Source organism: Octopus sinensis, linkage group LG14 (genome assembly GCF_006345805.1).
Source record: "Octopus sinensis linkage group LG14, ASM634580v1, whole genome shotgun sequence".
Lineage (NCBI taxonomy): Eukaryota > Metazoa > Mollusca > Cephalopoda > Octopoda > Octopodidae > Octopus > Octopus sinensis.
The window spans coordinates 8,737,955-8,764,658 of NC_043010.1; the positions used below are offsets into that span (position 1 = coordinate 8,737,955).

The 26,704-nt window shown below is 35.2% G+C and overlaps 1 protein-coding gene across 1 annotated transcript in view; it reads right to left on the reverse strand.

The window, feature by feature from the left end:
* Positions 1 to 7,517: 7,517 nt before the first annotated feature.
* The window catches only part of LOC115218975 (putative protocadherin beta-18), a 226,884-nt gene continuing 207,697 nt past the window's right edge, over positions 7,518 to 26,704 (reverse strand). The window contains exons 4-5 of the mRNA XM_036508580.1: positions 16,160 to 16,274; positions 7,518 to 9,408 (exon numbers count right to left, since the gene is read on the reverse strand). Of these exons, the coding sequence (XP_036364473.1) occupies positions 16,183 to 16,274 (92 nt within the window). The 3' untranslated portion in view covers positions 7,518 to 9,408; positions 16,160 to 16,182. The remainder of the gene's footprint in view (positions 9,409 to 16,159; positions 16,275 to 26,704) is intronic.

The following is a 26,704-nucleotide window of genomic DNA, read 5'->3' on the forward strand; positions in this document are numbered from 1 at the left end:
TAAGAGTAAAAAAAAATGGGTAAAGACCCCCTTCAGTCAAGAATGAACATGGGATTGCATCTAGAAAGTTCTCCTCTGAGGCACAAGTCTGGGCAAGGTTGTTTATGGAAGACGAGCAGTCACCCATGCATACTAGTCTCCCCTCTCCGCATCATCAATGTTATCCAAGGGAAAGGCAAAGGCCGATACAGCTTGACACCAGTGATGCTACAACTTATTTCTACAGCTGAGTGAACTGGAGCAATGTGAAACAAAGTGTTTTGCTCAAGAATACAACACACAGCCCGGTCAGGGAACTGAACTCACTACCTCATGTTTGTGAACCTGACACTCTAACCACTGAGCCATATGCTTTCACTAAGAGTATCAACTCTACAAATGTGGTCACCCAGAATATGACACATACTTGGTCCCAGCAGCATCAATGAGCAAGTTCTCTTTTTTTTTAATCATATTGACATATATATCTAATATCACTTTATATAATCAATTTTAGAAGTTAATTCATTCAAAACTTAATTAATGGGATTATTTATCATTATAAGTACCTAATCGAGGTGAGATGTTTTTTTCTATGTTAGACATTACTATATATAACATATTTATATATGGTGTTTTAACTGTCTTACTATGCTAAGTAACTATAATGGGAAGTTTGATGAGTTACCAGAATGTCAGATAAAATACTTTGCATTATTTGTTATGGTTCTCTCCATCCTCAGTTCAAATCCCATGAGGTCAACTCCTCTTCCACATTTTTTAAAGTTAATCATAGAGTATCTTGTGGCTTCAAGATTGTGATAATGTGTTTATTTTAGGTGTGAGAGGTTGGATCTGGCCACTTTCAGCATAAAACAGGTAGAGTTTTTGGGCCAGATACGGCCAGTTTAAATGTTAAAGGGTTAAATAGACCAAGCGTATTGTGATGGGCTTCCAATGACAGATGGAGCCACATGTTGATTGGAGCACTAGTATAGAAACACACACACATATGTATGTATGCATGTATTCATCTACCTACCTACGTATGCATGCACGCATCTATCTATCTATCTATCTATCTATCTATCTATCTATTTGTCTGTCTGTCTGTCTGTCTGTCTATCTATCTATCTATCTATCTATCTATCTATATATCTATCTATCTGTGTGTGTGTTTGTGTGTTTGTGTGTATGTGTGTATGTGTGTGTGTGTGTGTATGTATACATCTAACAGCAGCAATGATGGTGATAGCAACAACAGTGAGGACAACGATGATGATGATGATAATGTTAACGATAACATGCACTTTATATAAACACACACACTCATATATATTTGTTTATATATGTGTGCATGTACATATGTTGATGAGAGCAATTTGGTTCTTTATAGCATTGAAGATAACCTTAAGTACCAGATTGTGCCTCCATGTATATCTTTTCAATGCCAGTAAACAGTTTGAAAGAATATGTTTCGTGTTTTAACTTTTCTGCCTCTGCATGTTGTTTGCAAAACATAATTTGTATATACACATACATATATAGGCACAGGAGTGGCTGTGTGGTAAGTAGCTTGCTTACCAACCACATAGTTCCGGGTTCAGTCCCACTGCATAGCATCTTGGGCAAGTGTCTTCTGCTATAGCCCCGGGCCGACCAATGCCTTGTGAGTGGATTTGGTAGACGGAAACTGAAAGAAGTCTGTCGTATATATGTATATATATATATGTGTGTCTGTATGTGTTTGTGTGTTTGTGTTTGTCCCCCTAGCATTGCTTGACAACCGATGCTGGTGTATTTACGTCCCCCTCACTTAGCGGTTCGGCAAAAGAGACCGATAGAATAAGTATTGGGCTTACAAAGAATAAGTCCCGGGGTCGATTTGCTCAACTAAAGGCGGTGCTCCAGCATGGCCGCAGGACTGAAACAAGTAAAAGAGTAAAAGAGTATATATATGTATTTATATATGTTTGTGTGCACATATATTTGCATATATCATCATCACAAACATCATCATCACAAACTTCCTTTTACATCTACTTCCATGTTGGCATAATTGGTATGGGCCATTGCTGCACTTCTAGATGGGCTGGAGGATCTCATCTCACCCATAAGTTTCCCTTTTCATGCTGTTTCTACACCTGGTAGCTCTACTTAACACCAACCAGTTTACAGAATCCATTTGATGTATTTTATTGTGGTACTAGCACTTGAGAGGATAGGGGTGTGACAGCAATACATGTACACACACACACATACACATATTTGTATGTATGTATGTATATATATATGCATACATATGTTCCCCCCCTCCACCATTGTCCTTCCAACTGTTTTGGAGTACCTCGTAGATCGATCTCTCTGTACCATTGGATTATGTCACCATATTCATCCAGAGTACACCATTTCTACATATGTATACTCACATGCACACACACACAGACACACACACACATACATACACTCACATACATACATGTATGACACACACATAGATAAAACAATACACTTAGTGCTATCTTTCCTGTTTCTCTTTCCTTCAACACTGTCAGCCAGCTCACTCTGTCTTCCCACCTCACGTTCACTTTTACTTTCATTTTCCCACTTTGATTCATCTTTTGCAGTCATCATCTCTTCTGCCTACTCTATTAGTGATGTTGCCCTGACCAGAAACAATATACAATGGTGAGGAGACTCTTTTGTGTAACAGAGGACGAGGCAACCTCACTAGTGCTGTTGCCACAATAAAACGCATCCAATATATACTGTAAAGTGATTGCCACTAACATAGATCTAAAAAGACACATTGGTTTGTCATTTGAGGACATGGCAACTTCTCTAATGTTGGCAACACAATAGAATGCTCCTAGTACACTCAATAAAATAGTCTGTGTTAGGGTATCAAGCAAGTGAAATGAAATATAATAGGGAAGTGTGCATATTTGATGCATCTAAAAGTGCAAGAGCTGCAAATAAAACCTGAGTTAGACAGTGAAGATTTGACCAAATCAAACCAGTGTGGAAAGCAGACATAAAATGTAGATGACGGTAATGATGTTGATGATGATGATGGTAGCAACAACAAAGATGGTGACGATGATGCTGACAATGAAGGCAATGATGACAACGATAATGACAGTGCCCATGACAATGGCAGCAACAACTATGGCAACGATGATGAAGGTGGCTACGATGGCGCCGATGCCAATGGCAGCAATGATGGGCGATGGCAAAGATGGTGAAGGCAACATCAGTAGTAACAATGATGACGACGATGATGACGATGATGATGATGATTAAAATGATAATGATAACATGTGCTTTATTGGTTGTTTTTTGGGGGGTTTTTTTTGTAGGAGAGCTCTTCACATCAATTTCTCTCAAATTATGTTTGTTTCAATAGTAATTAGAACCTAAAATATGCTTTTCCTTTCTTCTTTCTTCTTTCTTACTCTTTCATACATTGTAGTCACAATATTGTTTTCCCTTTAAATTGAAATTTAAAAAAAAAAAAATGTATCTATAAGAATAAATTCAAGAAAATAAGATCTAAAAATATTTCAATATAAAACAATAAAGAAGCTAAATAAATGAAATATCTAAATGAAATATATATTTATTGTTTCTTTTTCTTTTCACTTTTTATTTTTCAAATATATATATATATATATATATATATATGTGTGTGTGTGTTTATATATATATGTTTATATATTGTTTTAAACAGAAGTTATAGTGAGTGTCACAAGATAAGAATTATTCAAGCTTTTAAAATCTTCACAATGTGGACAGGTCTGTAAAGTAAGTCCAACATTGGCAGCAAAATGGGGAAAATTCTTCCTTGAATACAGCAGAATATTAACACACTGAATAAACGGTTTTATTTCTATAAGTAATGTTTTATGAAATAAAGATTCCTACTCCAAAATCAATATTCAATAACAAATGAGAAAAAAAAAAAAAGAAACATATTCATATATATGTGGTGTATTGATTTTTAAAATTTTCTTTTATTCATTTATTTATTTATTTATTAATCTCACTCTGTTAATTTGTAAAATTATTCATACGTTCTCTTCTTTTATTGTTTTCAATTTTTTTTTTATAAATTAAATATGAAGATTTTTTTTGATTTTTTATTCCAATATTTTTTATACTTTTATAAATAATATCAACTAATTAGAAAATGTGATTGTACATTAATATAATTAAACACTGAATAGATGCAGCTGAATTCTATGTAACAAAATTCAATGAGAGAAAGAATGCAAGCTAAATATCTATCTCCATTGTACTTCTTTCAGTATTCACTTCCATAATCTTCTTATATATTCCTTTAATTGACTTTCAATGAACATTGAAAGCAGACATCTTTGGAATTTTTATAGAAGAATAATGAAATGTTAATTTTTTTTTATAACATTATAACAATTTTTTCTATTTTTTTTTTTTGTTTTTGTTCTTTTACTTTATGTTCCCTGAAATGTCCACAATATAACACTGTATAGAATAATTGATGCTTTTTTATGCTGATTGTGGTGTTGAAAATGATAATTTGATTCCTGATAGAAATCTTTTGGATGAATTCAATGTGTATGGCCTGAATAAATGATGTTTACTTCTCCACAGACATCTTACTCTAGTATTAACTATGTTATTACTATCCAATTGTAAATGGCAAACCTGATTCGCTACATATAAAATAAGAATAATAAAAAGGAAAAAAAAAATGTTAAAATTGCTGGAAAATGACCTCAAGTTTGGATAGATTTGTACATTCTCTATTATTCTTTTCCATTAGAAAAGCCAGGAGATATAAAAATATTTAGATATGATTTTAGAATTGGCAATATTGTTCTGAACAAACTTGAATTGTAAATGGAAGATAACCTTATATAGACACTCTATTTGTACAGTTAACCACTGTAATCAGTTTTTCAGTTTTATTGTATATAATCTTGGAAAAAAAAACAAGCCTTGATAAAATATTTGTTTACTTTATATCATCCATGGAATCAAGCTAGCCTTGAATATCTAAGACTTTTCTCTGGATATGAAAATAATGATATAGGCAAAATTCAGTTTTGGGGAAAATTTAGGTCTATGATATAGTTGTAAACATTAGCAACTCACATGAATTTTAATATGATCTTGGTGAATATATTTGTATTTCTTGATTACTGCTTCCATCTTACTTTCAACATTAACAACTTCTGCTTTCTTTTGTTCAGCATAGTATTCACATTAAAGGTTTAGGCGCAATGGCCCAGTGGTTAGGGCAGCGGACTCGCGGTCGTAGGATCGTGGTTTTGATTCCCAGACCAGGCGTTGTGAGTGTTTATTGAGCGAAAACACCTAAAAGCTCCACGAGGCTCCAGCAGGGGATGGTGGTGATCCCTGCTGTACTCTTTCACCACAACTTTCTCTCACTCTTACTTCCTGTTTCTGTTGTACCTGTATTTCAAAGGGCCGGCCTTGTCACTCTCTGTGTCACGCTGAATATCCTCGAGAACTACGTTAAGGGTACACGTGTCTGTGGAGTGCTCAGCCACTTACACATTAATTTCACGAGCAGGCTGTTCCATTGATCGGATCAACCGGAACCCTCGTCGTCGTAACCGACAGAGTGCTTCCATTCACATTAAAGGGTTGTTGTCTAGTTTTTAGGGTGTCAGGATCATAAGGTCAGGGTTTCAAATTCTGGGTATGAAACATTTTGTCACAACTGTTTGGGTGTCACTTACTTGGCATCGTTAACTTGACACTGACTTATTTGACAATAGATGTTTCTCTGTTTCTCTTGTTTTCTCCCTACCCTGCGATCCCTTTGTCCCTTTCTGTTTCTGTCCATCTGTATTTGTGTTTCATCATCATCATCATCATCATCATCGTTTAACATCCGTTTTCCGTGCTAGCACGGGTTGGACGGTTCGATCGGGGTCTGGAAAGCTAGGAGGCTGCACCAGGCTCCAGTCTGATCTGGCAGTGTTTCTACAGCTGGATGCCCTTCCTAACGTCAACCACTCCGTGAGTGTAGTGGGTGCTTTTTACGTGCCACCTGCACAGGTGCCAGGGGAGGGGGGCTCTAGCATCGGCCAAGAGTCCTTGGAGAAATGTAATGCCTGGTCACATATTATGTTTATGTCCATGAAAAAGAAAAGTGTTTATGTCAATTGTGTTCAGTTAATAAACTGTAATGTCACCTTCTCTTCCTTTCTGTCTCTAAAGTACTTCCCTCTGTATATGTATATTTCTGCTTGTGTAATCATGTGTGTGTGTGTTTGTCTCTGGTACTAAAAAGTTGTGTGTCCAGTCATCCATGCCAATTCATCTGAACCCAGACAGTTATTCCCAATCATTTTATTCTATCAATTCCTGGACTGGGCTTTTCGAGGTATCCGAGAAAAACATTTCATTTTATGGCACTCCATTCTACTCAGCTGAAATTGTGTACCAGCTTAATACTTATTTCTTTACTGCACACAAGGGGCTAAACACAGAGGACAGACAAAGGGATTCAGTCGATTATATCGACCCCAGTGCGTAATTGGTACTTATTTAATCGACCCTGAAAGGATGAAAGGCAAAGTCAACCTCGGCGGAATTTGAACTCAGAATGTGACGGCAGACGAAATACCGCTAAGCATTTCACCCGGCGTGCTAACGTTTCTGCCAGCTCACCACCTTTTCCAGCTTAATACCAGCTTAATACTGGTGCAACAATTTCTCTCACAAACTGCTTCTTCCTCACTAGGTTAAGAAGTGAGAGGGTCCTAGATGATGCCTATATCTGCTAGTGATTACATAAGTATTTAAAAACAATTAACAAGACCATAGTATGTATAACCAGATCATACTCAGTTGTAAGTGACAACTATATTTATTTTTTTTATCTACATTAAATGCAGGTATATTTTTTAGTGTATTTAATCTTTATAGCCATGAGTATACCGGAGTAAACACATAAATGTGAAACAAGGTGGAAAAAAGAGTACTCAAATACCAGAGGTAGAGTAATATGCTTTATTTAAGAGCAGCAGAAATTTAACAAAAGCTGTTACTTGGAGTTTCACGTTCCCGTTCGTCAGACTGTTTTGTTGGAACGTGAAACTCAGAGTAACAGCTTTTGTTAAATTTCTGCTGCTTTTGAATTATAGCCATGAGTATTACAGATTAGAAGATGATCTTCCGACAAATATAGTTTGAAATTCAGTTTCAGTTCCCAGTGGAAGTATTTCATTTAAATTATGTTGTTAATACTCTTAGAATAAACATTTTTAAGCAAGACTCACTACTTCATTTCTGAAAATGGGAGAAGTACTGATGCAATGATGAATAACTCCGAGCACGAAAGGTCAAGAAATTGACTGTATTTCACCAGCAAGAGGGATGAATAAACGTCTCTGTGCCGATTATCTCATTTCTGAGTCCTTGAAGAAATATAATGCCTGGTCACATATTATGTAAATTTTGTTTAATTAAAATTAAAAAGAAGAAAAAACAAACAAACAAACAAAAAACAGCATGAACTTTTCTGATAAAGCATCAAAATTTAATAATATTTTATTATATAAACACGAAGTCTGTGGAGAATTGTGACTTTGTGATGTTCATGGTTCTCTCAGAATCATTAGCAATGTCAGCTTTGCAGACCGAGTTTTCCAACTTTAAATAATGTAAATGGAATTGTAACATCAGATAAATTATAATTGTCATTATAATTGTCATTTTTATAGATTTTATTTCTTGATGAGACAATTCCCTAAGTTCTCATATAATGAAAACAGCCAATAAACACAAGTTAAAAGAAAATATTTCTTATGAAATGGCTGCTTCTTTAACATCTGGTTGTGAAATTCTGTTCTTGCTGTAAATCAAACTTAAATTCAGAGATAAAATGATCTTGGATATTGAAGCAGTTATTGTTATTCTTTTACAAAAGAATATTCTTTTTAAATAAATAAATATAATTTTGAAAATGCCATAAAATGTTTAATAGGTTTATTGTTAGCATTTCTTCAAATTTTTATTTTCTCCAAGAAAATATAACTTGTAAGTAGTCAAACACTTGATGAATCATAGAAATCCATATCTTTTGTAATCACATGCTAGTGAAATATCACTGGTACCATCTCATGGGAGCAAGAATGGCTACTGTACAGTTCAGAAGTTAGCTTCATAACAACATCATTGAGCATTTGATCCTACAGTGCTGAACCCAGAAAAAGAGTATTATGCTATGATTTGGTTCAAGAAAAAAAAAAAAACAAAAAAAAAACATGTGAGTGAAATTTGCTTGAGAGAAACTATGTGAAAGGTTGCATGTGTGACTGTTGCTGTTCTTGAATGGATACATGTCATCTGTCTCTGGGTTTAACGCCACCACCTAGACTTTGGCCACTTTTAACATCCAGTGTTGAAGTCAATCAGGCAAGGTTTGCTGGTCTGAGGGTAACTTCGCTTCCTCCAATGAGCTCCTGATGCCAAGAAGTGGGTAATGGATATTGTACTTCTTTATCTGAGTTAGTAATGAAATTAAACTTAAAAAAACACACCACTACCTAGGTAAGGTACTAAACTTTTTTTGCTCTACTAACTAAAATGGAGCACTGAACTAACTCATCATTTTCAGTAACAAAATAAAAAAAAAATGTAAATATTTCCAAAGTCTTAGATGATTGCAAGGAGGTGGAGTTTAGCCGAATTTTTATAGCATTGTACTGATGAGAGATATAAAAGAGAATTGCTGGTCTACATCAGATAAAAAAAATTCCAGATAATCAGATAACTATTTCAGACAAGTTTGATCTTCCCATATTGAAATCCTCTCTCACTCAATAAACTAAGTATTTACATTATTCGTGGGAGGATGCAATTTTACTTCACTCTCCCTACAGATACATTCATTTCTTTATCATTTTTGGGGGTTTTTTTCAGCAATACTCTTTACTCCACCTTCATAATAACAACATCTTTTACTTTTCACTCACAACAGAAACATTTATTACTTACCCACCCTTTCCATAGAATCACTCACTACTTCCATTCAGCCCTTTCAATATAGCAGTGAAATCTCTCTCAAATCACACCTTAACACTTTCTAAACATCTTTATTTGTTGTATCTAGAGGAAGGGGTTGGTTCAGGCATTTCACGGGCCTTAGACTGATGAAAGTGAAGCCATTAACATTCTGCTTAAGCTGGTTAACAGTTGATGGCTGCAGGAAAGACATGCTGGGATGGCACTCCAGATGGCCAACATCCTGAAGGAAAAGGTTGTGGTTTCATGGTCAGGATGGGGCTTCAGACATTTGTCTTCAGTGCAACTTGAAGAATGATAAGAAAATGAAAGATGAATTGATAATGCTTGAGTGAAGGTGGCACAAGACCAGCCAGCTCTGAGAAGCTGAGGTTATTTTAGTAGCATCTGAAAATGCAAAGAAAGGAAACAGATATTTAGGGGCCACAAGTTGGAATGTGTTGACAAATGACTTCATGATGAAAAAAAACAACAAAAGAAAACCTTCTAATATGTCATTTAAAAATATTGAATAATGTAAATGTATTGACCGTAGAAACTCTGCCTTCTCATACGAGGTGGTCATAGCTTATATATCTTTTTTTTTTTACTTGTTGAGCACAGAAGCAGAGGCAGAGCCCACAAAATTTACAGGACCTCCAAGACTACTGAAGTTGATACACATCTTTGACTAGAAGTGTGTTGTAAGAGGATTTACCTGGGTTCAAACAACAATTTCATTATTTATTCCTTCAGTGCAGCAAAATATATTGTTTCACTGGGGATGGTCAAAAATAAATTAAATCCTCTGACCGATCAATTATATGGGTAGAATGAAACAATTGGGTACAGCAATTTGGATGCTTGGATATTTAGCATGGCTGACAAGATTTTGAACCTGTTTTGGCAACTGTACTGTTTGACACCACAGGCAAACACATATGCATGTACATAGAGAGAGAGAGAGAGAGAGAGAGAGAGGAAAAGAGAAAGAGAGAAAGAGAAAGAGAGAAAGAGAAAGAGAGAGATTGAGAGAGGGAGAGAGAGAGAGAGAGTCATTGCAATACATTACTTCAACACAATTGAGGTAGACACTTTCAGTCTCTTTTGACACAAAAAGAGAAATAGACTTACACATGTAGAGAGAGAGAGAGAGAGAGAGAGGGGGAGGGAGAAAGAGAGAGAGAAAGAGAGAGAGAGGGAGAGAGACTGACAGCCAGAGAAAGCAAAAGAAAGTTCTTGCAACATTGTTATTCTATTAGTGAGAAATTGTTGATAGCTTCTTCAACAATTCACCATTTCTGGAGAAAGGGACATTCTGAACAGCCTCCTACAACTCTTCTCACTGGACAATTAAATTAAATCAGAAAGAAAGAGAGACAGACAGACAGACAGACAGAAGAATGACCCCCCAGTTCTCGAGGGGTACTTCATTCATTGATCTCAAAGTGATAAAATGCAAGACAGAATTTAAACTCAGAGAGTAGAGATCCAAAACAAATAATACAAGGGATTTTATCTAACATTTTAATAACTCTACCAATTCCCTGCCTGGTGGACAGTGTATTTTTTTATCTTCTATTTATGTCAGTCATATGACTACGGCCATGCTGGGGCACTACCTTGAATGGTTTTGTTGAATAAATCAACCTTAACAGTTATTCTATTAGTCACACTTTTACTGAACTACTAAATTTTGAGGATGTAAACAAAGGTGAAGGTGCAGGCTCACAATCATGAGGTAGTGCTTTCGATTCCTGGACTGGGCTGTGTGTTGCGTTCTTGAGCAAGGCACTTTATTTCACATTATTCTTGCCCAAGATACATTATTTCACATTGCTCCGGTTCACTCAGCTGTAGACACATGAGTTGCGATGCCACTGGTGTCAAGCTGTGTCAGCCTTTGTCAGTGGCACAGAAAGGGGAGGCTGGTAAGCATGGGTGACTGCCAGACTTCCCTAACAACCTTTCCTGGATTGTGCCTCCATGCAATCCCATGGTCATTCATGACCAGACCGGGGTGGTGGGTGGGGTCTTAACTTGTTTATCTTAAACAAAGCAACTCTAATTGTCAAACACAAAGGCACATGTGCACACACACAGACACAGGCACACTCTTTTTTTCCTTTTTTTTTTTACTTGTTTCAGTCATTTGATTGCGGCCATGCTGGAGCACCGCCTTTAGTCGATCAAATCGATCCCGGGACTTATTCTTTGTAAGCCCAGTACTTATTCTATCGGTCTCTTTTGCCGAACCACTAAGTGACGAGGACGTAAACACACCAGCATCGGTTGTCAAGCAATGCTAGGGGGACAAACACAGACACACAGACATGTACATACACATACATACATATATATACATATATACGACAGGCTTCTTTCAGTTTCCGTCTACCAAATCCACTCACAAGGCATTGGTCGGCCCGAGGCTATAGCAGAAGACACTTGCCCAAGATGCCATGCAGTGGGACTGAACCCAGAACCATGTGGTTGGTAGGCAAGCTACTTACCACACAGCCACTCCTGCGCACACACACACTCACATACATGATGGAGTCCCTCACTGATTCCCTATTCTAAATTCACTCAAAAAACATTAGTCTGCTCCAGGCTATGGTAGAAGACACTTGTCCTAAGTGCCAAGGTGTCATATTTCAATGCACCTGTACTCAGAGCATTGAAGCTCAAAAATGAAAACCCTTATCTTTTCTTAACTGGACGTGTCTTCCGTATGGAACTATGAATAATATCAATCAATCGATCATCCATACAAAACAGTTTACATTAAACTGGCTACGCACAAAAGACAACTAGGATCCAGTTTTCCAGTAAAAAGGAGAGTAAAAGGAGAGTAAAAAGGAGAGTAATGAGGATTGCCAAGTTAATAACCACATTAATAAATGTTGCAATTAAAACAAAAAGACATTGCTCAAACATTGATCATCTTGTGATTGTTAGTGTGCGTGTATTTGTGTGTATTTATGTGTGTGTTTATGTGTGTGTATGTTTGTGTGTGTGTGTTTCTGTGTGTATATTTATGTGTGTGTATGTCAGTGTGTGTGTGTTTATGTGTGTGTATGTCAGTGTGTGTGTGTTTATGTGTGTGTATGTCAGTGTGTGTGTGTTTATGTGTGTGTATGTCAGTGTGTGTGTGTTTATGTGTGTGTATGTTTGTGCTTATGTGCGTGTATGTTTGTGTGTGTGTGTGTGTATTTATGTGTGTTTATGTGTGTGTATGTGTGTGTGTGTGTGCTGTGTGTGCTGTGTGTGTTTCTGTGTGTGTTTATGTGTGTGTATGTTTGTGTGTGTTTCTGTGTGTGTGCCGTGTATGTGTTTCTGTGTGTGTGTTTATGTGTGTGTGCTTGTGTGTGTGTGCTGTGTGTGTGTGTGTGTGCTGTGTGTGTATGTTTGTGTGTGTGTGTGTGTGTATGTTTGTGTGTGTTTCTGTGTGTGTGCCGTGTATGTGTTTCTGTGTGTGTGTTTATGTGTGTGTGCTTGTGTGTGTGTGTGTGCTGTGTGTGTGTGTGTGCTGTGTGTGTGTGTGTGTGTGCTGTGTGTGTATTTCTGTGTGTGTGTATTTCTGTGTGTGTGTTTGTGTGTGTGTGTGCACATGTGTGTGTGTGTGCACATGTGTGTGTGTGTGTGTGTGTGTGTTTACATGATGTGTTGAGTCGATAATCTTTTGCTGCTTTCGTGATAGAATATTGCTTTCAAGTGTTTAATTGATTGCAGCACTTATTAGTCTGGTCTTTATTTTATCAATCTCTGTTCCTCAAACGGCTAAGTTACCTTTCTTGATGTAAAGAGATGCACAGTCAAACACTTGTCTGCATTGGAGTATGTGCATATATGAGTAATTATCTGTCTATTTACTGCACGTCCATGCATACACACTCATATGGTTACACATACATGCTTATGTATATGTGTATGTATATATACCCTTTTACTCTTTTACTCTTTTACTTGTTTCAGTCAGTTGACTGCGGCCATGCTGGAGCACCGCCTTTAGTCGAGCAAATCAACCCCGGGACTTTGTAAGCCCAGTACTTATTCTATCGGTCTCTTTTGCCGAACCGCTAAGTTACAGGGACGTAAACACACCAGCATCGGTTGTCAAGCAATGCTAGGGGGACGAACACAGACACACAAACACACACACATATATATATATATATACGACAGGCTTCTTTCAGTTTCCGTCTACCAAATCCACTCACAAGGCTGGCCCAGGGCTATAGCAGAAGACCCTTGCCCAAGATGCCACGCAGTGGGATTGAACCCTGAACCATGTGGTTGGTTAGCAAGCTACTTACCACACAGCCACTCCTGCACCTATATATATATATATGCTAGCAGGAGCTGGATATAAATTTGTTAGTTTGTTGAGGCATTATTCTACAATTGGATGCCCTTCCTGTTGCTAACCTTAACCTGATTTTTAAGACTGGGCCTTTCATCTTTTTAGCTCACATGTCAAAAAGCACAGACCAACAGGATCATATATTTACTGGGAATATCAAGATGACATCATGGATTTTGGTCTAAGGTGCAGAATGCAAATATGCCGACGACCGCTCGGTTCAAAGTCTCCCTTGACCACAAGTGGCCTGAACTCTTTACATGAACACTACCCTGTACATAACTCCATGTCCCCCTACATGGCCTTGCTTTTTGCTTTTTGAGCCAAAAAATTAACTAACTAACATACATGCATACATATTGTCTACACAGTGAGAACAAACTCTTTACTGCATGGTTTCAAAGCAAACTTCTTAACCACATGCTCATGGCTACAGAGAGTCAGGCAGTTAAAAAGTTCACTTCACAACCAAGTGGTTTCTGGTTCGATCCCACTGCCAATCAATGTCTTATGAGTGAATTTTTACTTGAAGGTGACTGGAAAGGGCCTGTTGCATAAATGCATATATACATACATATACAATTACATACAAACATGTATACATATATACATACATACATTTATGTATGTGTGTGTGTGTGGAAGTGAATATGTGTGTTGGGTCTTTTACATCTCTTGACACTTGTGTTTTGATTGTAAACATTGACATCATTCATACAGATGGTGTCATTTGTTTGCCATTTTTCAGGAAAACATATCCAGCCTTTGATCTCTTCATTGTTTGAAGTTCTAGGGGATATGTTACTTTGTTTGGAATCAGATGCAGGTTTGTTCAACAGGGAGAGCTTCTAACCTTAGAGAACTTTTTGCAAAAAGGTTACACCTGACCCTTGGAAGCATGAAAAAGTGGACATCAAAGACATGATGATGATGATGAGGATATCTATTATGATGATGATGGCAATGATGATGATGATGATGGAGATGACAATGACAATGATGCTGCTGCTGATGATGATGATGATGACATAAATGATGATAACAACTAAGATGATGATAACAATGACAATGATGAAGATGATGGCAATGATGATAGCAAAATTAAAATTTTGATGATGATGACAATGATGAGAATGATGATGATGATGATGAGAAGGATGTTGCTGTTTCTGCTGTGTCCATTTATATACTGTAAATGGTTCAATGAAATAAGAACAAGACTGCAAAAGGCTTTGTGGTGAAAGCAGTCGGCTAAAATCCTCAAAGCCGATGCCCAGGCATGGCCAGAGTCAAATGACTGTCACCAGTAAAGCAATAAAAGAAAAAAACAAAACTACTCATGATTTTTCTCGAAGTATTAACTTGGAAATATCATGAGTAGTTTTTATTTATTTATTTATTTATTTATTTATTTATTTATTCAGCAAAAAACGAAACAAACTAAAGAAAGAATAATCAAAACGATATGAAAATCCAATAAATAAGTAAATATATATAATGTGATTTTCTGTCTGCTGATATCAATAGAAAGTTTGATAAATGTAGCTGAACTATACAGAATGAAGTATGAGCTTTCATATCAAACATTCTGGTTGGAATAATGAATATATTGTAAGTAATTATCTTTAGCAAAAGAATTTCTCTGTTTGCAAATCACTTATATATATATTTCAATGTAGCATTTAGCTCTAGTGAAAAGCTCAGTGAGTATTTCTAAGCTTATCCATTATTTCCTTCTCCTTAAGCAAATAAGTCATTAGGGGAATGAATTCTATTTGTTATTTTCTCTTCCTTTTATTTCTATTTTAATCCATCTATAACAAGAAACAAAATTTTGTTTTATCGGATTATTTAAATAATCGTAGTTATATTACATTAGCCTTTAAAAGGCTTTGTCGTAATCTTTAATCACTGCATGTAATCTAGTTTTAGATCTTGCGAGTTTAGTTATCTAACGACTAAACAAAGGTAGATAGAGTAAAAGAAATTCTCTGTTTTCTAAAATAGAGATTGTCTTTGAATATAGAAGACATAGAAAGTTGAATTCTAGGTAGGTAATTTTGACAAAAAGTAATTTATATCTTTTATTTAAAAATAATACACACTGCAATACCTATTTAGAACTAAAAGAATAAATTAATATTTAAAATAAAATAATAAGGATGAAAATAACTTGTAGTTTGCTTTTAATCATCATCATCATCATCATCATTGTTGTTGTTGTTGTTGACATCATCATTGTCATCATTGTCGTCATCAACATCATCACTATCAATATCATCATTGCCATTGTCATCATTGTCATTTAATGTCTATTCCCCATGCTGGCATAGATTGGTTTGTCAGGGTCTGGTGAGCCCTAGGGCAATGTCATGCTCCAATGCTGGCTTTGGCATGGTTTCTATGGTTGGATACCTTTTCTGATGCCAACTACTTAACTGGGGACATGGGGTGCTTTTTACATGCCACTAGCACTAGTAAGTTGCAAGACAGAACCCCCCCCCCCCAAAAAAAAACAGGGAAACGATAAAAAGCTCCTAAGTTTGTGTTTGAGGAATATTTGAAAGGTGGAGGTGCCCTTAGTCCAAGTGACAGGAGGCTAAAGTGTGACAGAGGAACTTGTACATGGGGTTTTCTGTAGGGGAGATACATGGTTACCTTACCTTATATAAGGGTGAGAAGTAGTAAGTGAAAAAGAGGTTGAAGGAAGTAAAATATAGGAGAAAATCTATCAGAGCTGATGTATAAAAAAAGAACAATTAAAATTTTTAAATATAAAAATGCAATTCTTACCACAGGAAACTGAATCCAGTTCTTCAGAAAAATGATGCATGGTGGCTTGTTTGAATTTCACTGTGTTCAAAAATTTCTGGAAGTTTGGTCTTGCTGTGAAAGAATTTCTGAGCTACAAGCCCAAGATATATAAAAAAATAAATATGATTCATATATATCAAATTCACATTTATGACTTATTATTATTATCATTATTATTATTATGATGATGATGATGATGATGATGATGATGATGATGATGATGATGATGATGATGAGAATGATGATGATTATTGTTATTGTTATTGTTGTTGTTATTATATTATTATTATTATTATTATTATTATTATTATTATTATTATTATTAAATGAGAGAGCATTGCATGCCATCAAAATGGCACTGGAGGTAAAATATATGAAGCCCAGTATACCCATCATGGTTATCCATCGGATAAGGGTACACCTGGTACATGCATCATAACCATGTGTCCACGACATGGTGATCCCATATCAAAATAAGCAGCACATGACCTTGCAGGTATGGCCCAGTTAGAATTTTCTTCTGTCTGAATAGCCCATCCAGCTCAAAAGATCCTTGAATAAGGGTTTTTTAAGAATGTTGAAGGAAATACCCATGTTTCCAGAGGTGAGTTATTCAAACCCCAAAGAATTCCTCTCAACACATGCCTATGAGGCTCCATCCAACTACCTCTGCCCTCATGAACAGAGATGCACATATCATCAGCCACCAAGGAACATGCTCAACTAGTTAAGAACAAACAACTGAGTAGCAAATCTATGGCGGCGAGCTGGCAGAAACGTTAGCACGCCGGGCGAAATGCGGAGCCGTATTTCGTCTGTCGTTACGTTGTGAGTTCAAATTCCGCCGAGGTCGACTTTGCCTTTCATCCCTTCGGGGTCGATAAATTAAGTACCAGTTATGCACTGGGTTGATGTAATCGACTTAATACCTATGTCTGTGCTTGTTTGTCCCCTCTGTGTTTAGCCCCTTGTGGGTAGTAAAGAAATAGGTATTGAGCAGAATATTTGCTGTAGCCCATCTATTATACCAAGACAAAACACGTACATCCTAAGACTTCCAATCAGTTAAGATCAGAAGCTATGAGAGCCACTGTCTGGTACTGAATCAGGGCAATTGTTATCATCATCATCATCATCACCACCATTACTATTATCATTATCATTATCATTATTATTTTCATTTTCATCATCATCATCGTCAACATCAACATCATTTTATTTTGCAGCCTCCATTTAGATGCTAAACAAGTTTTTTTTTTCACATCTGTCTAATCTTATTAAGTGTGGCTAACATCACTTTATTAATGCCCAATTTTAGTACATGAAATGTGATTATTATTATTTATAAGGCTTTTGGTTGTGTTCTGTTCTTCTTTTTTTCATTTTATATTGCATTAGTTAAGAAAGTTGGTATTGCTTTGCAAATTCTTGTTAACTCTTCTGCTTGTCAATGAAATATTGTGGAATAATCGAATTTATACAAAAACACTGAAATATCATCAATATTGTTTAGGAAATTCTGTAGCTACAATAATTGATCAAAAAATCTGCCAATATCATTAATATCTAGAGATGCCACACCAATATTTCTTTCTTTATTTCTTTTAAAATTTTTGGTTATCTATTTTTATTCAAGCCCTGAATATTTTCATTATTTCATAACTTGTAAAGAAAAGAAGAGAAACAAAAATAAGCAAAGAGGTCTAACAAAAAATAGTTTATGTCACAATTTCACTACTTTAAAAAACATTGCAACTAGAAGTAAATTTCATAATTTTGACTCACTACTTTAAAAACATTGAGACTATACCCAATTTTCATAATTTTGACTATGTTAAACTTTAAAAAAACTCATTGGTTTCAAGTTTTAAAATGTTCCAAATCATTATCTCCTAGAATCCTGTCGTTACGTTGTGAGTTCAAATTCCGCCGAGGTCGACTTTGCCTTTCATCCTTTCGGGGTCGATAAATCAAGTACCAGTTATGCACTGGTTGATGTAATCGACTTAATACCTATGTCTGTGCTTGTTTATCCCCTCTGTGTTTAGCCCCTTGTGGGTAATAAAGAAATAGGTATTGAGCAGAATACCTATTGAGGTATTTAAAACTTTTAGAATCGTATACACCTTTGTTAATGTATGCATGTATGTATGTATGAAATGTATATAAGTATGTATGTATTTATCTATCTATCTATATCATCATCGTTATTTAACATCTTTTTTCCATGCTATGGATTGAATGATTTGACAGGAGCTGACCAGCTGAAGGGCTATTCAGGCTCCCTGTCAATTTTGGCATGGTTTCTATGACTGGATGCCTTTTTTAATGCCATGTGGCATATTTTCTCTCTCTCTCTCTCTCTCTCTATATATATATATATATATATATATATATATATAGTAGAAATATGTTACGAAAAGAAAATATAAAATACATGTGTAAATGTAAGGGTAAAATATAAAAAATCAACGAAAGCATTTCGCTGATTTTTCATATTTTACCCCAATTTATATATATATATATATATATAATATATACACACTCACTCAGATATATGTGTATATAAAGTTAATCCAAACAAGAAAACACAAAAAAAAAACACAACAACGCGAGGACGTGGAACAAATATAGTATTATTGGACGCTCAGGAAAGAAGGAAAGAAGGAGGGTTTAACGTTTTGGGCGGAGCCCTTCATTGGGAACATAGGAGAAGGAAAGATCCAGAGAAGGGAAGACAGAGGAAAAAAAAATCGACGACGGTACACACGAGGTCACATTTTATATGTGCATATGTCTATGCATCTCTTTGTATTTGTATTTGGCACATACCTACACGCCACTTAAAAACTGGTGTTAGTTTGTTCACATGCTTGTAGTTTACGAGTTCAGTAAGAGCGACCACTAGAATATGCACCAGACTTAAAAACGTTAAAAAAAAACATGAGTATTGGGTTCAATTTGTCCATTAAAAACCCTTTAAGGCAGTGCCCCAGCATGGCTGCAGTCCAATGGCCGAACCAAGTAAAAAATAAAAGATAACATGAACTTATTTTGTCCGAAACTCTCTTGATCCTACCATCCACCAGTCACCAGAATTCATTCTAGAAACCCTTCCATATGTTAGAATTTCCTGTATGATATTTTACATTAATTTCTTCTATGCTAGCGGGAATGAAGCTGGATTTACAAATTTGTATATTTGCATATGAATTTTTTTTAGCACATATGATCTTGTAGCTTGATATCAAACCTAAGACTAATCACTAAATTATGAAGTGGAAACTGTTTTTTTTGCTAGTCAGACTTCAGTGTGCAGATAAATAACCTTTGGTTCGGTGCATAAATTCATGATCTCTTGATTATATATATATATATATATATATATATGTATATATGTATATACATATATACATATATATATATATATATATATACATACATATATATAATATATATATATATATATATATATACATATATATATGATATATATACATGGATATATATATATGACATAATATAATATATATATATGTGTATGCGTGTAAGTACATGTGTATTCATGTATATGTATATGCATTATATACATGTATTTATATATATATATGATATGGTGTGTGTGTATGTATATGTATACATACATTTATATACATATACATACAGACACGCTCACACACAAACACACACACATATATATATGCATGTGATATATATATATATATATATAATATATGTATCTCTCTCTCTCTCTCTGTATATATATATAATATATATATATATATATATATAATATATATATATGTATATCATTTGTGTAATATATATATATATATAATATATGATAAAAGTTTACCTTTTATACTGTTTTTATACATTTTTCATTTAAAAAGAAAACATTTAGATAGAGGAAATAAGACTTGAGTAAAAATTTGTCAAAGTTATTCAAATGAAGATAGTGTGTGTGCAAATGAGAATATTTGTGTATGTGTGTTTGTGTGTGCATGCGATCTGTGTGTCTGTACATGTGTTTGTGTGTGTGTGTGTGTGTGTGTGTGTAATTATACATATGGGTGAGTGAACAGGTACTTTGGCTCCAGGGTCTAAAAGTGTTTATCGGTATACGCATGAAAGTTTTATATGCGTGTGCTTGGTAGTATTTATTTGCAATTGAATTCACACGAAAAATATATGTTAGTGTATGTGTGTGTGAGTGTGTAGATGCATATGTGTGTGTGTATGAGTGTGTTTGTACATACTCATGCTAATCACTAATGAAATATTTACAATATTCCATAATTAATAACATTTCATTATCTATGCCAAGTTACCAAATGATAATAAAGAATAAATTAAAAAAATTGAATTTTTGCATATATTTTTGTATTGCTTTTTATAAATTTTCCATTTTTATCAAAAAATATTCTTTGGGTATTCTTTGAAGTTTTGTTGTCTCTATAGATTTGCTTTAAAAAAATGCTGATATTCATTATTTTTGTAAATCTTTATACGCATTCGTTGACACAAAAATAGTTGTATGGTTTAGAGGTTTGCTTCACAACTATGTGGTGTATGGGTTTGAACATACTGCAAGGCACTTTGGGAAAATATTTTCTACCATACCTTAAATTTGAATTCTTGGACAATATTTTGTAAGTAGAATTTCATGTAAGAAAACTGAGGATAATGTGCTGAGTTTGATAAGATTGATCTTAAAATAAATTTTAATATGCACACACACACATATGTGCTTGTGTGTACAGAGTGTGCATATATTTGTGTGCATGTGTGTGTATGTCTGGGTGAGTGTGTGTGTAAATGGGCATTTAACTTTCATTCATGTACAGAGATGAAGGGTATAAACATTGGTGAGTAACGATAAAAAAACGTCTCCCTTTTCAAACCTAGCCTGGCTCATGGGCCCAGTTTCCCGGTTTCTGTGGCATATGTGTTCCCCCCCAGCTGGACGGGATGCCAGTCCATCTCAGCATTACTCAAGAAACAGGAAGAGAGAGTGAGAGAAAGTTGTGGCGAAAGAGTACAACAGGGGTCGCCACCACCCCCTGCCGGAGCCTCGTGGAGCTTTTAGGTGTTTTTGCTCAATAAGCACACACAACACCTGGCCTGGGAATCGAAACCGCGATACTCTGACCGCGATTCCGCTGCCCTAACCACCGGGCCATTGCGCCTCCACATTGGTGAGTAAAGCAGATAACAATTGCTATATGAATAAAGTGAATTAAGATGTTTGTTCCACATTGAGGTACAGCCACTTCCTTGTTATTCCTACATTCAGAAATACACTAAACCAACGTTTAGCCTGTTGTTGACTTGTAACTTACATTGCTTTTGTTTGTAAGTCACTAAGATATCTTTTTAACAAGCTCACTAGCTAATAGCAACATCAACACCTGTTCTGGCTCTGTTCTTCTATATGTTACTAGCAGGGAGATGAAGTGCTGCTATCTCTAGCAGTCGAGCATCTATAATTGACAAGACCAAGGAAGATCAAAATCACATGATCTGGTAGTCTTGGTGCTGGAGGTGGTAAGAATTTATGTTCTCTCAAGCGATATAAACAAGAGTGCATTTCACAGTATAAGCCTATATGAAAGTTTCTCTCACAGTAACTACCACAGTATAGATTGTTCTAACAGAACATCCACTTTTGAGTGGGGATAAATATTATCTTTCAGTATTAATACTGCCTCTGTCACTACTATATATCTTTTAGTAAGTTGTAATATACACCGAAAAGAGATTTGGTTAAGTATAATGGTGTATTTGGAGTGTATGTCAATTTGTAAATTATTTTAACTTGGGTGCCAATATTTTCTCCTCTCCATTCCAATAAACCATTGTTGATTTACTATCCGTGGAAGCCTCAGCATGCTGTTGCTGACTTGGCTATCACTGACTATAGGTAAGGCTATGAGTATCATATAACAGTATTATAGGCCTAAAAGCAAAGCACTGCACTAGGGCCTATAGTATTTAGTTATTGTAAACAAGACATAGCATATATAGATTAACATTGGACCCCTTAAACATATGAGGTCTCCTACGCCTATAAGGTCTGTGAGCCATGGACTAGTGTGCTTATACCTTAAAACAGCATAGGCCGTAGTTACTTGCCCATAATGATCAACTGTGAGTTGGATAGGTTGCTCTAGTGTTTGTGAGGTTAGCCCTGATTATTGACACCTAGGTTGAATTTAAACTCCGAATGCCAGAAGAGATAGTTATATGTACTATGAAGCATCTCATACTATTTTTATAACAATTCTGCCGATCAACATCCACTGCCCTACAACTGGTGTTTTATAGATATAAAATTGTTGAATGGTAAAGCTGACCTTGAGGAAATTTTGAGTGTAGAGAACTGGAAGAATATCACAAAATATTATGTCCAACACTCTTATGATTCTACCAATTTTTGGTTTTTACATTCATAGCTAGGCAAAAAGGGAAAAAAATGTCTTTTTTGCGAAACTGGAACTCAAGGATTGCTGCAGAATGCCAAACATGAAGGGAAAAAAATCAACAGAAAAGTACAAAAAGCAAAAAAAAACAAAAATAAAACATGAACAATTTTGAGATTGAATAGAAATGATTTTATTTTCATATATTAATATAAATTTGTTGTGAGCTGTATACATATCTTAAAATACACACATACACACAAACACACACACATATACACATATACACATACATACACTCCATGCACACACATACACACCATGTACATGCACATGTGCTCAAGCATGTGTGCATGCACACACACACACACTACATCTATACACATACACATATATAATTCAGTGTTTCATGTTCAGTGCAAATTTATTGGCTGTAATAGGCATGAATGTGTGTGCATATATATATATGTATATACTTGTGTGCATGCATATATATGCGAGTGTGTATATAAGTCTCTATGACTATATATCTATATTCAAATATATACATATATCTATATATCTGTATCTATATATACATTATGTACAGAAACACATACAATCATACTTATATGTATACAAACTTACAGGTGTGTGTGTGTGAATGTATTTATATTCTACCTGTACTATCACATATTCCAGAGATATGAAATTATACCTCTAGGTGTACAAAGGCGTACAATAATTATTTATATTTACAGATATGCACACATAGACATGCATATACACATGCATGTGCATGCACACAGAACATGTGAATGTATATACATATATGTGTATGTGTGTATGTGTCAACATGAAACTCAGAGTAGTGATGGAGGGAAAAGCCAGCCCCTTACACATAAGTAGTTACAAGATACCTTGAGTACATTTTCACTAACTTGTGTAATAAAAGAAAAAATTACATCCTAATACCATTATATATATATATATATATATATATATATATATATACATACATACATACATAAACAAATTTATATATGATGATGATGATATATAGTTTTAAATCTCTGGGCAAGATACACACGCATGCACACACACATACATATATATATGCATGAATATATTTATATACACATATATGTACATTATATATATATATATATATATATATATATATATAGGTTGTGCCCCAGAATGGGCACAGTCTAATGACTAAAACAGGTGAAAGACAAAAGATAAAAGATATTATATATACATATTATATATATATATATATATATATATATTATATATATATATATATAGATATTCTTTACTACCCACAAGGGGCTAAACACAGAGGGAACAAACAAGGACAGACAAACGGATTAAGTCGATTAGATCGACCCCAGTATGTAACTGGTACTTAATTTATCGACCCCGAAAGGATGAAAGGCTAAGTCGACTTCAGCGGAATTTGAACCCAGAACATAACTGCAGACGAAATACGGCTACGCATCTTGCCCGGCGTGCTAACGTTTCTGCCAGCTCGCCGCCGTGGAAAGTAATTAGGCATTAGAAATTGGTTATAGAATTTTTAGTATCACTACAGTCATGACAAAAATATTTTTTTAAGCAGACAACACTAATGAGAACTTCTTATGTTCTTATTGTCTTATTGTCTTATTTTCCAGATGGTCAGTTGCTTGACTGTTCAGGAGTGAGCTAAGATAGCATCACACTATGAATTGTGGGATTCCATTGTTTTGGTTCAGAGATGGTGGCATGCATGGAAAGGTAAGCATGCAACACAATGCCTAGAGACAATAAGAAATTGTCATGCAAAGCTGACGACCACAGACTCGGTAAGCGACGCAAGAAGAAGTGGCCATCCAACCACATCCCGTTCAGTGGAGAATGTGGCAACAGTGCAGGAAATATTTAATCACAGCTCACAAAAATCAGCAAGTCAAGCATCTTGTGAAAGTGGACTAACAAGACACACAATAAGTATAGTGCTGCATAAAGGATTGAGTTTTTGTCCGTGGAAATGCCATTACAGGCAGGAGCTAAAACTTGAAGTCTGTGACCGCAAAATGGAATATGGAGAGTTAATGCTAGGTTGGCATGAAGATTAGCCTGAATTATTTTAAAAGATCCTCTGGAGTGGCAAGGCTGTATTCCATGCTGCTGGTTTCATCTGCTGTTATTGAGCATTGTGTGATAAGGATCCAAAGATGACGGTTGAGAGGATGCAATCTCAACCAAAAGTGACCGTGTGGAGCAGAATGACGGCAACAAGAGTTATCAGCCAATATCTTCTGTGTGACACCATAAATACACACTGCTATCTTCAGATGCTCGAAAAATTACTTGTGACCCACAGTGTCTGGCTGGGATAACATTGGTGACTTGATTTTCATGCAGGATGGTGCACCACCCCATTTAGCTCTTACTGTGCAGGTGCAGTTAGACCAAACTTTCCCAGGATAATGCAGATCTCATGAATGGCCTCCAAGAAGTCCAGATATCAGTCCATGTGATATTTACCTGTGGGGTTACACAAAACAGGTGTAGAAGACAAAACCTTGCACACTGGAGGACTTGGAGACACAGATTCAGGAGGTTCTCAATGATATCCCAGACGACATCCTTCAGAAAGCTGTTCATTCCATCCTTGGTCATTTGAGGAAACTGGTTGACACCACTGGTACGTACATTGAAATATGAAGATTTACTTTCATTTCTCATGTAATAAAGAACATGGATCATTTGTTTCAATAAATTTGTAAAAGGAATATGGATTTTATTGTCGATTTTTAATGCCCTTTTACTTTTCACCCATCCTGTATAAATACATACATATATATATATATATATATATATATATATATATATATCCACATATATATAAATGTACATATACAATACATATATCTATCTATCTATTTCTCTCTCTCTCTCTCTCTCTCTCTCTCTCTATATATATATATTATATATATATATATATATAAAATGTGACCGCATGTGTACCGTTGGCGATTTTTTTTCTTCTGTCTTCCCTTCTCTGGATCTTTCCTTCTCCTATGTTTCTGACGAAGAGCTCCACTCGAAATGTTAAACCCTCCTTCTTTCCTTCTTTCCTGAGCGTCCAATAATACTATATTTGTTCCACGTCCTCGTGTTGTGTTTTTTTGTGCTTTCTTGTTTGGATTAACTTTATATATATATACATATACACACACATATGTATTCATGTACACATATCTATATGCATGTATTTATGTATGTATGTGTGTATATATGTACATATGTCACATATACCTCAGGGAGAGAGGGAGAGAATGAAAGACAAAGAGATGTGCATATCATGGGATAGATGATGTGTTGAATTCTCTGATATATGAAGAAATATTAAACATTATACTAATGTAAGTAGGATGGAAAAGACCAAAACTAATTATCAAGTATTTTCTGAATGACCAGCACTTTAACTGAAATTTTAAAGTCCATAAGGACCTGGTCCATTTGACACACAGTTAAATCAACTTCTTAATGGCTAACGGTATGGAAAATTATTTCACTTTGACTCAATGATTTCAACATGAATATATTTCAATGAATATAAACATAAATTAGTAGAAAAAATTTTTTTTAAATATGTTTGATGGTTATTCTAATATGAGGTTGAAAGATGTGCAGAGTTTTAAAAGTTTGGTAAAATAGTATAGAAAGTGAATTTTAGGAAGAACAGGAGGTAGAGTCAGAGTAATAAAAATTGTACTTCAGTCACCAAGCCAGGATATTTATGTACTCTCTGTTCTGTCAGTGAATTGGTGAAATATGTTTAACTCAATTTACAAATTAGTTGACTATAATGTCTTAGGTAATATAGTCTTTTTACATTTCTTAGAAATCAAGACCATATATATATATATAAATAAACTGTTACGTTACACATACACATCTATCCATCTATCTCTCTCTCTCTCTATATATATATATATATATATATATATATAAGAATGAATGTTTTTATATATAATGAACGTGAAATACAGGAAGGGACGAACACGGAACACAGACAAATCATTCGAAGCCTTCAATCTTCAGTCAGACACCGAATCATCATAGCAAA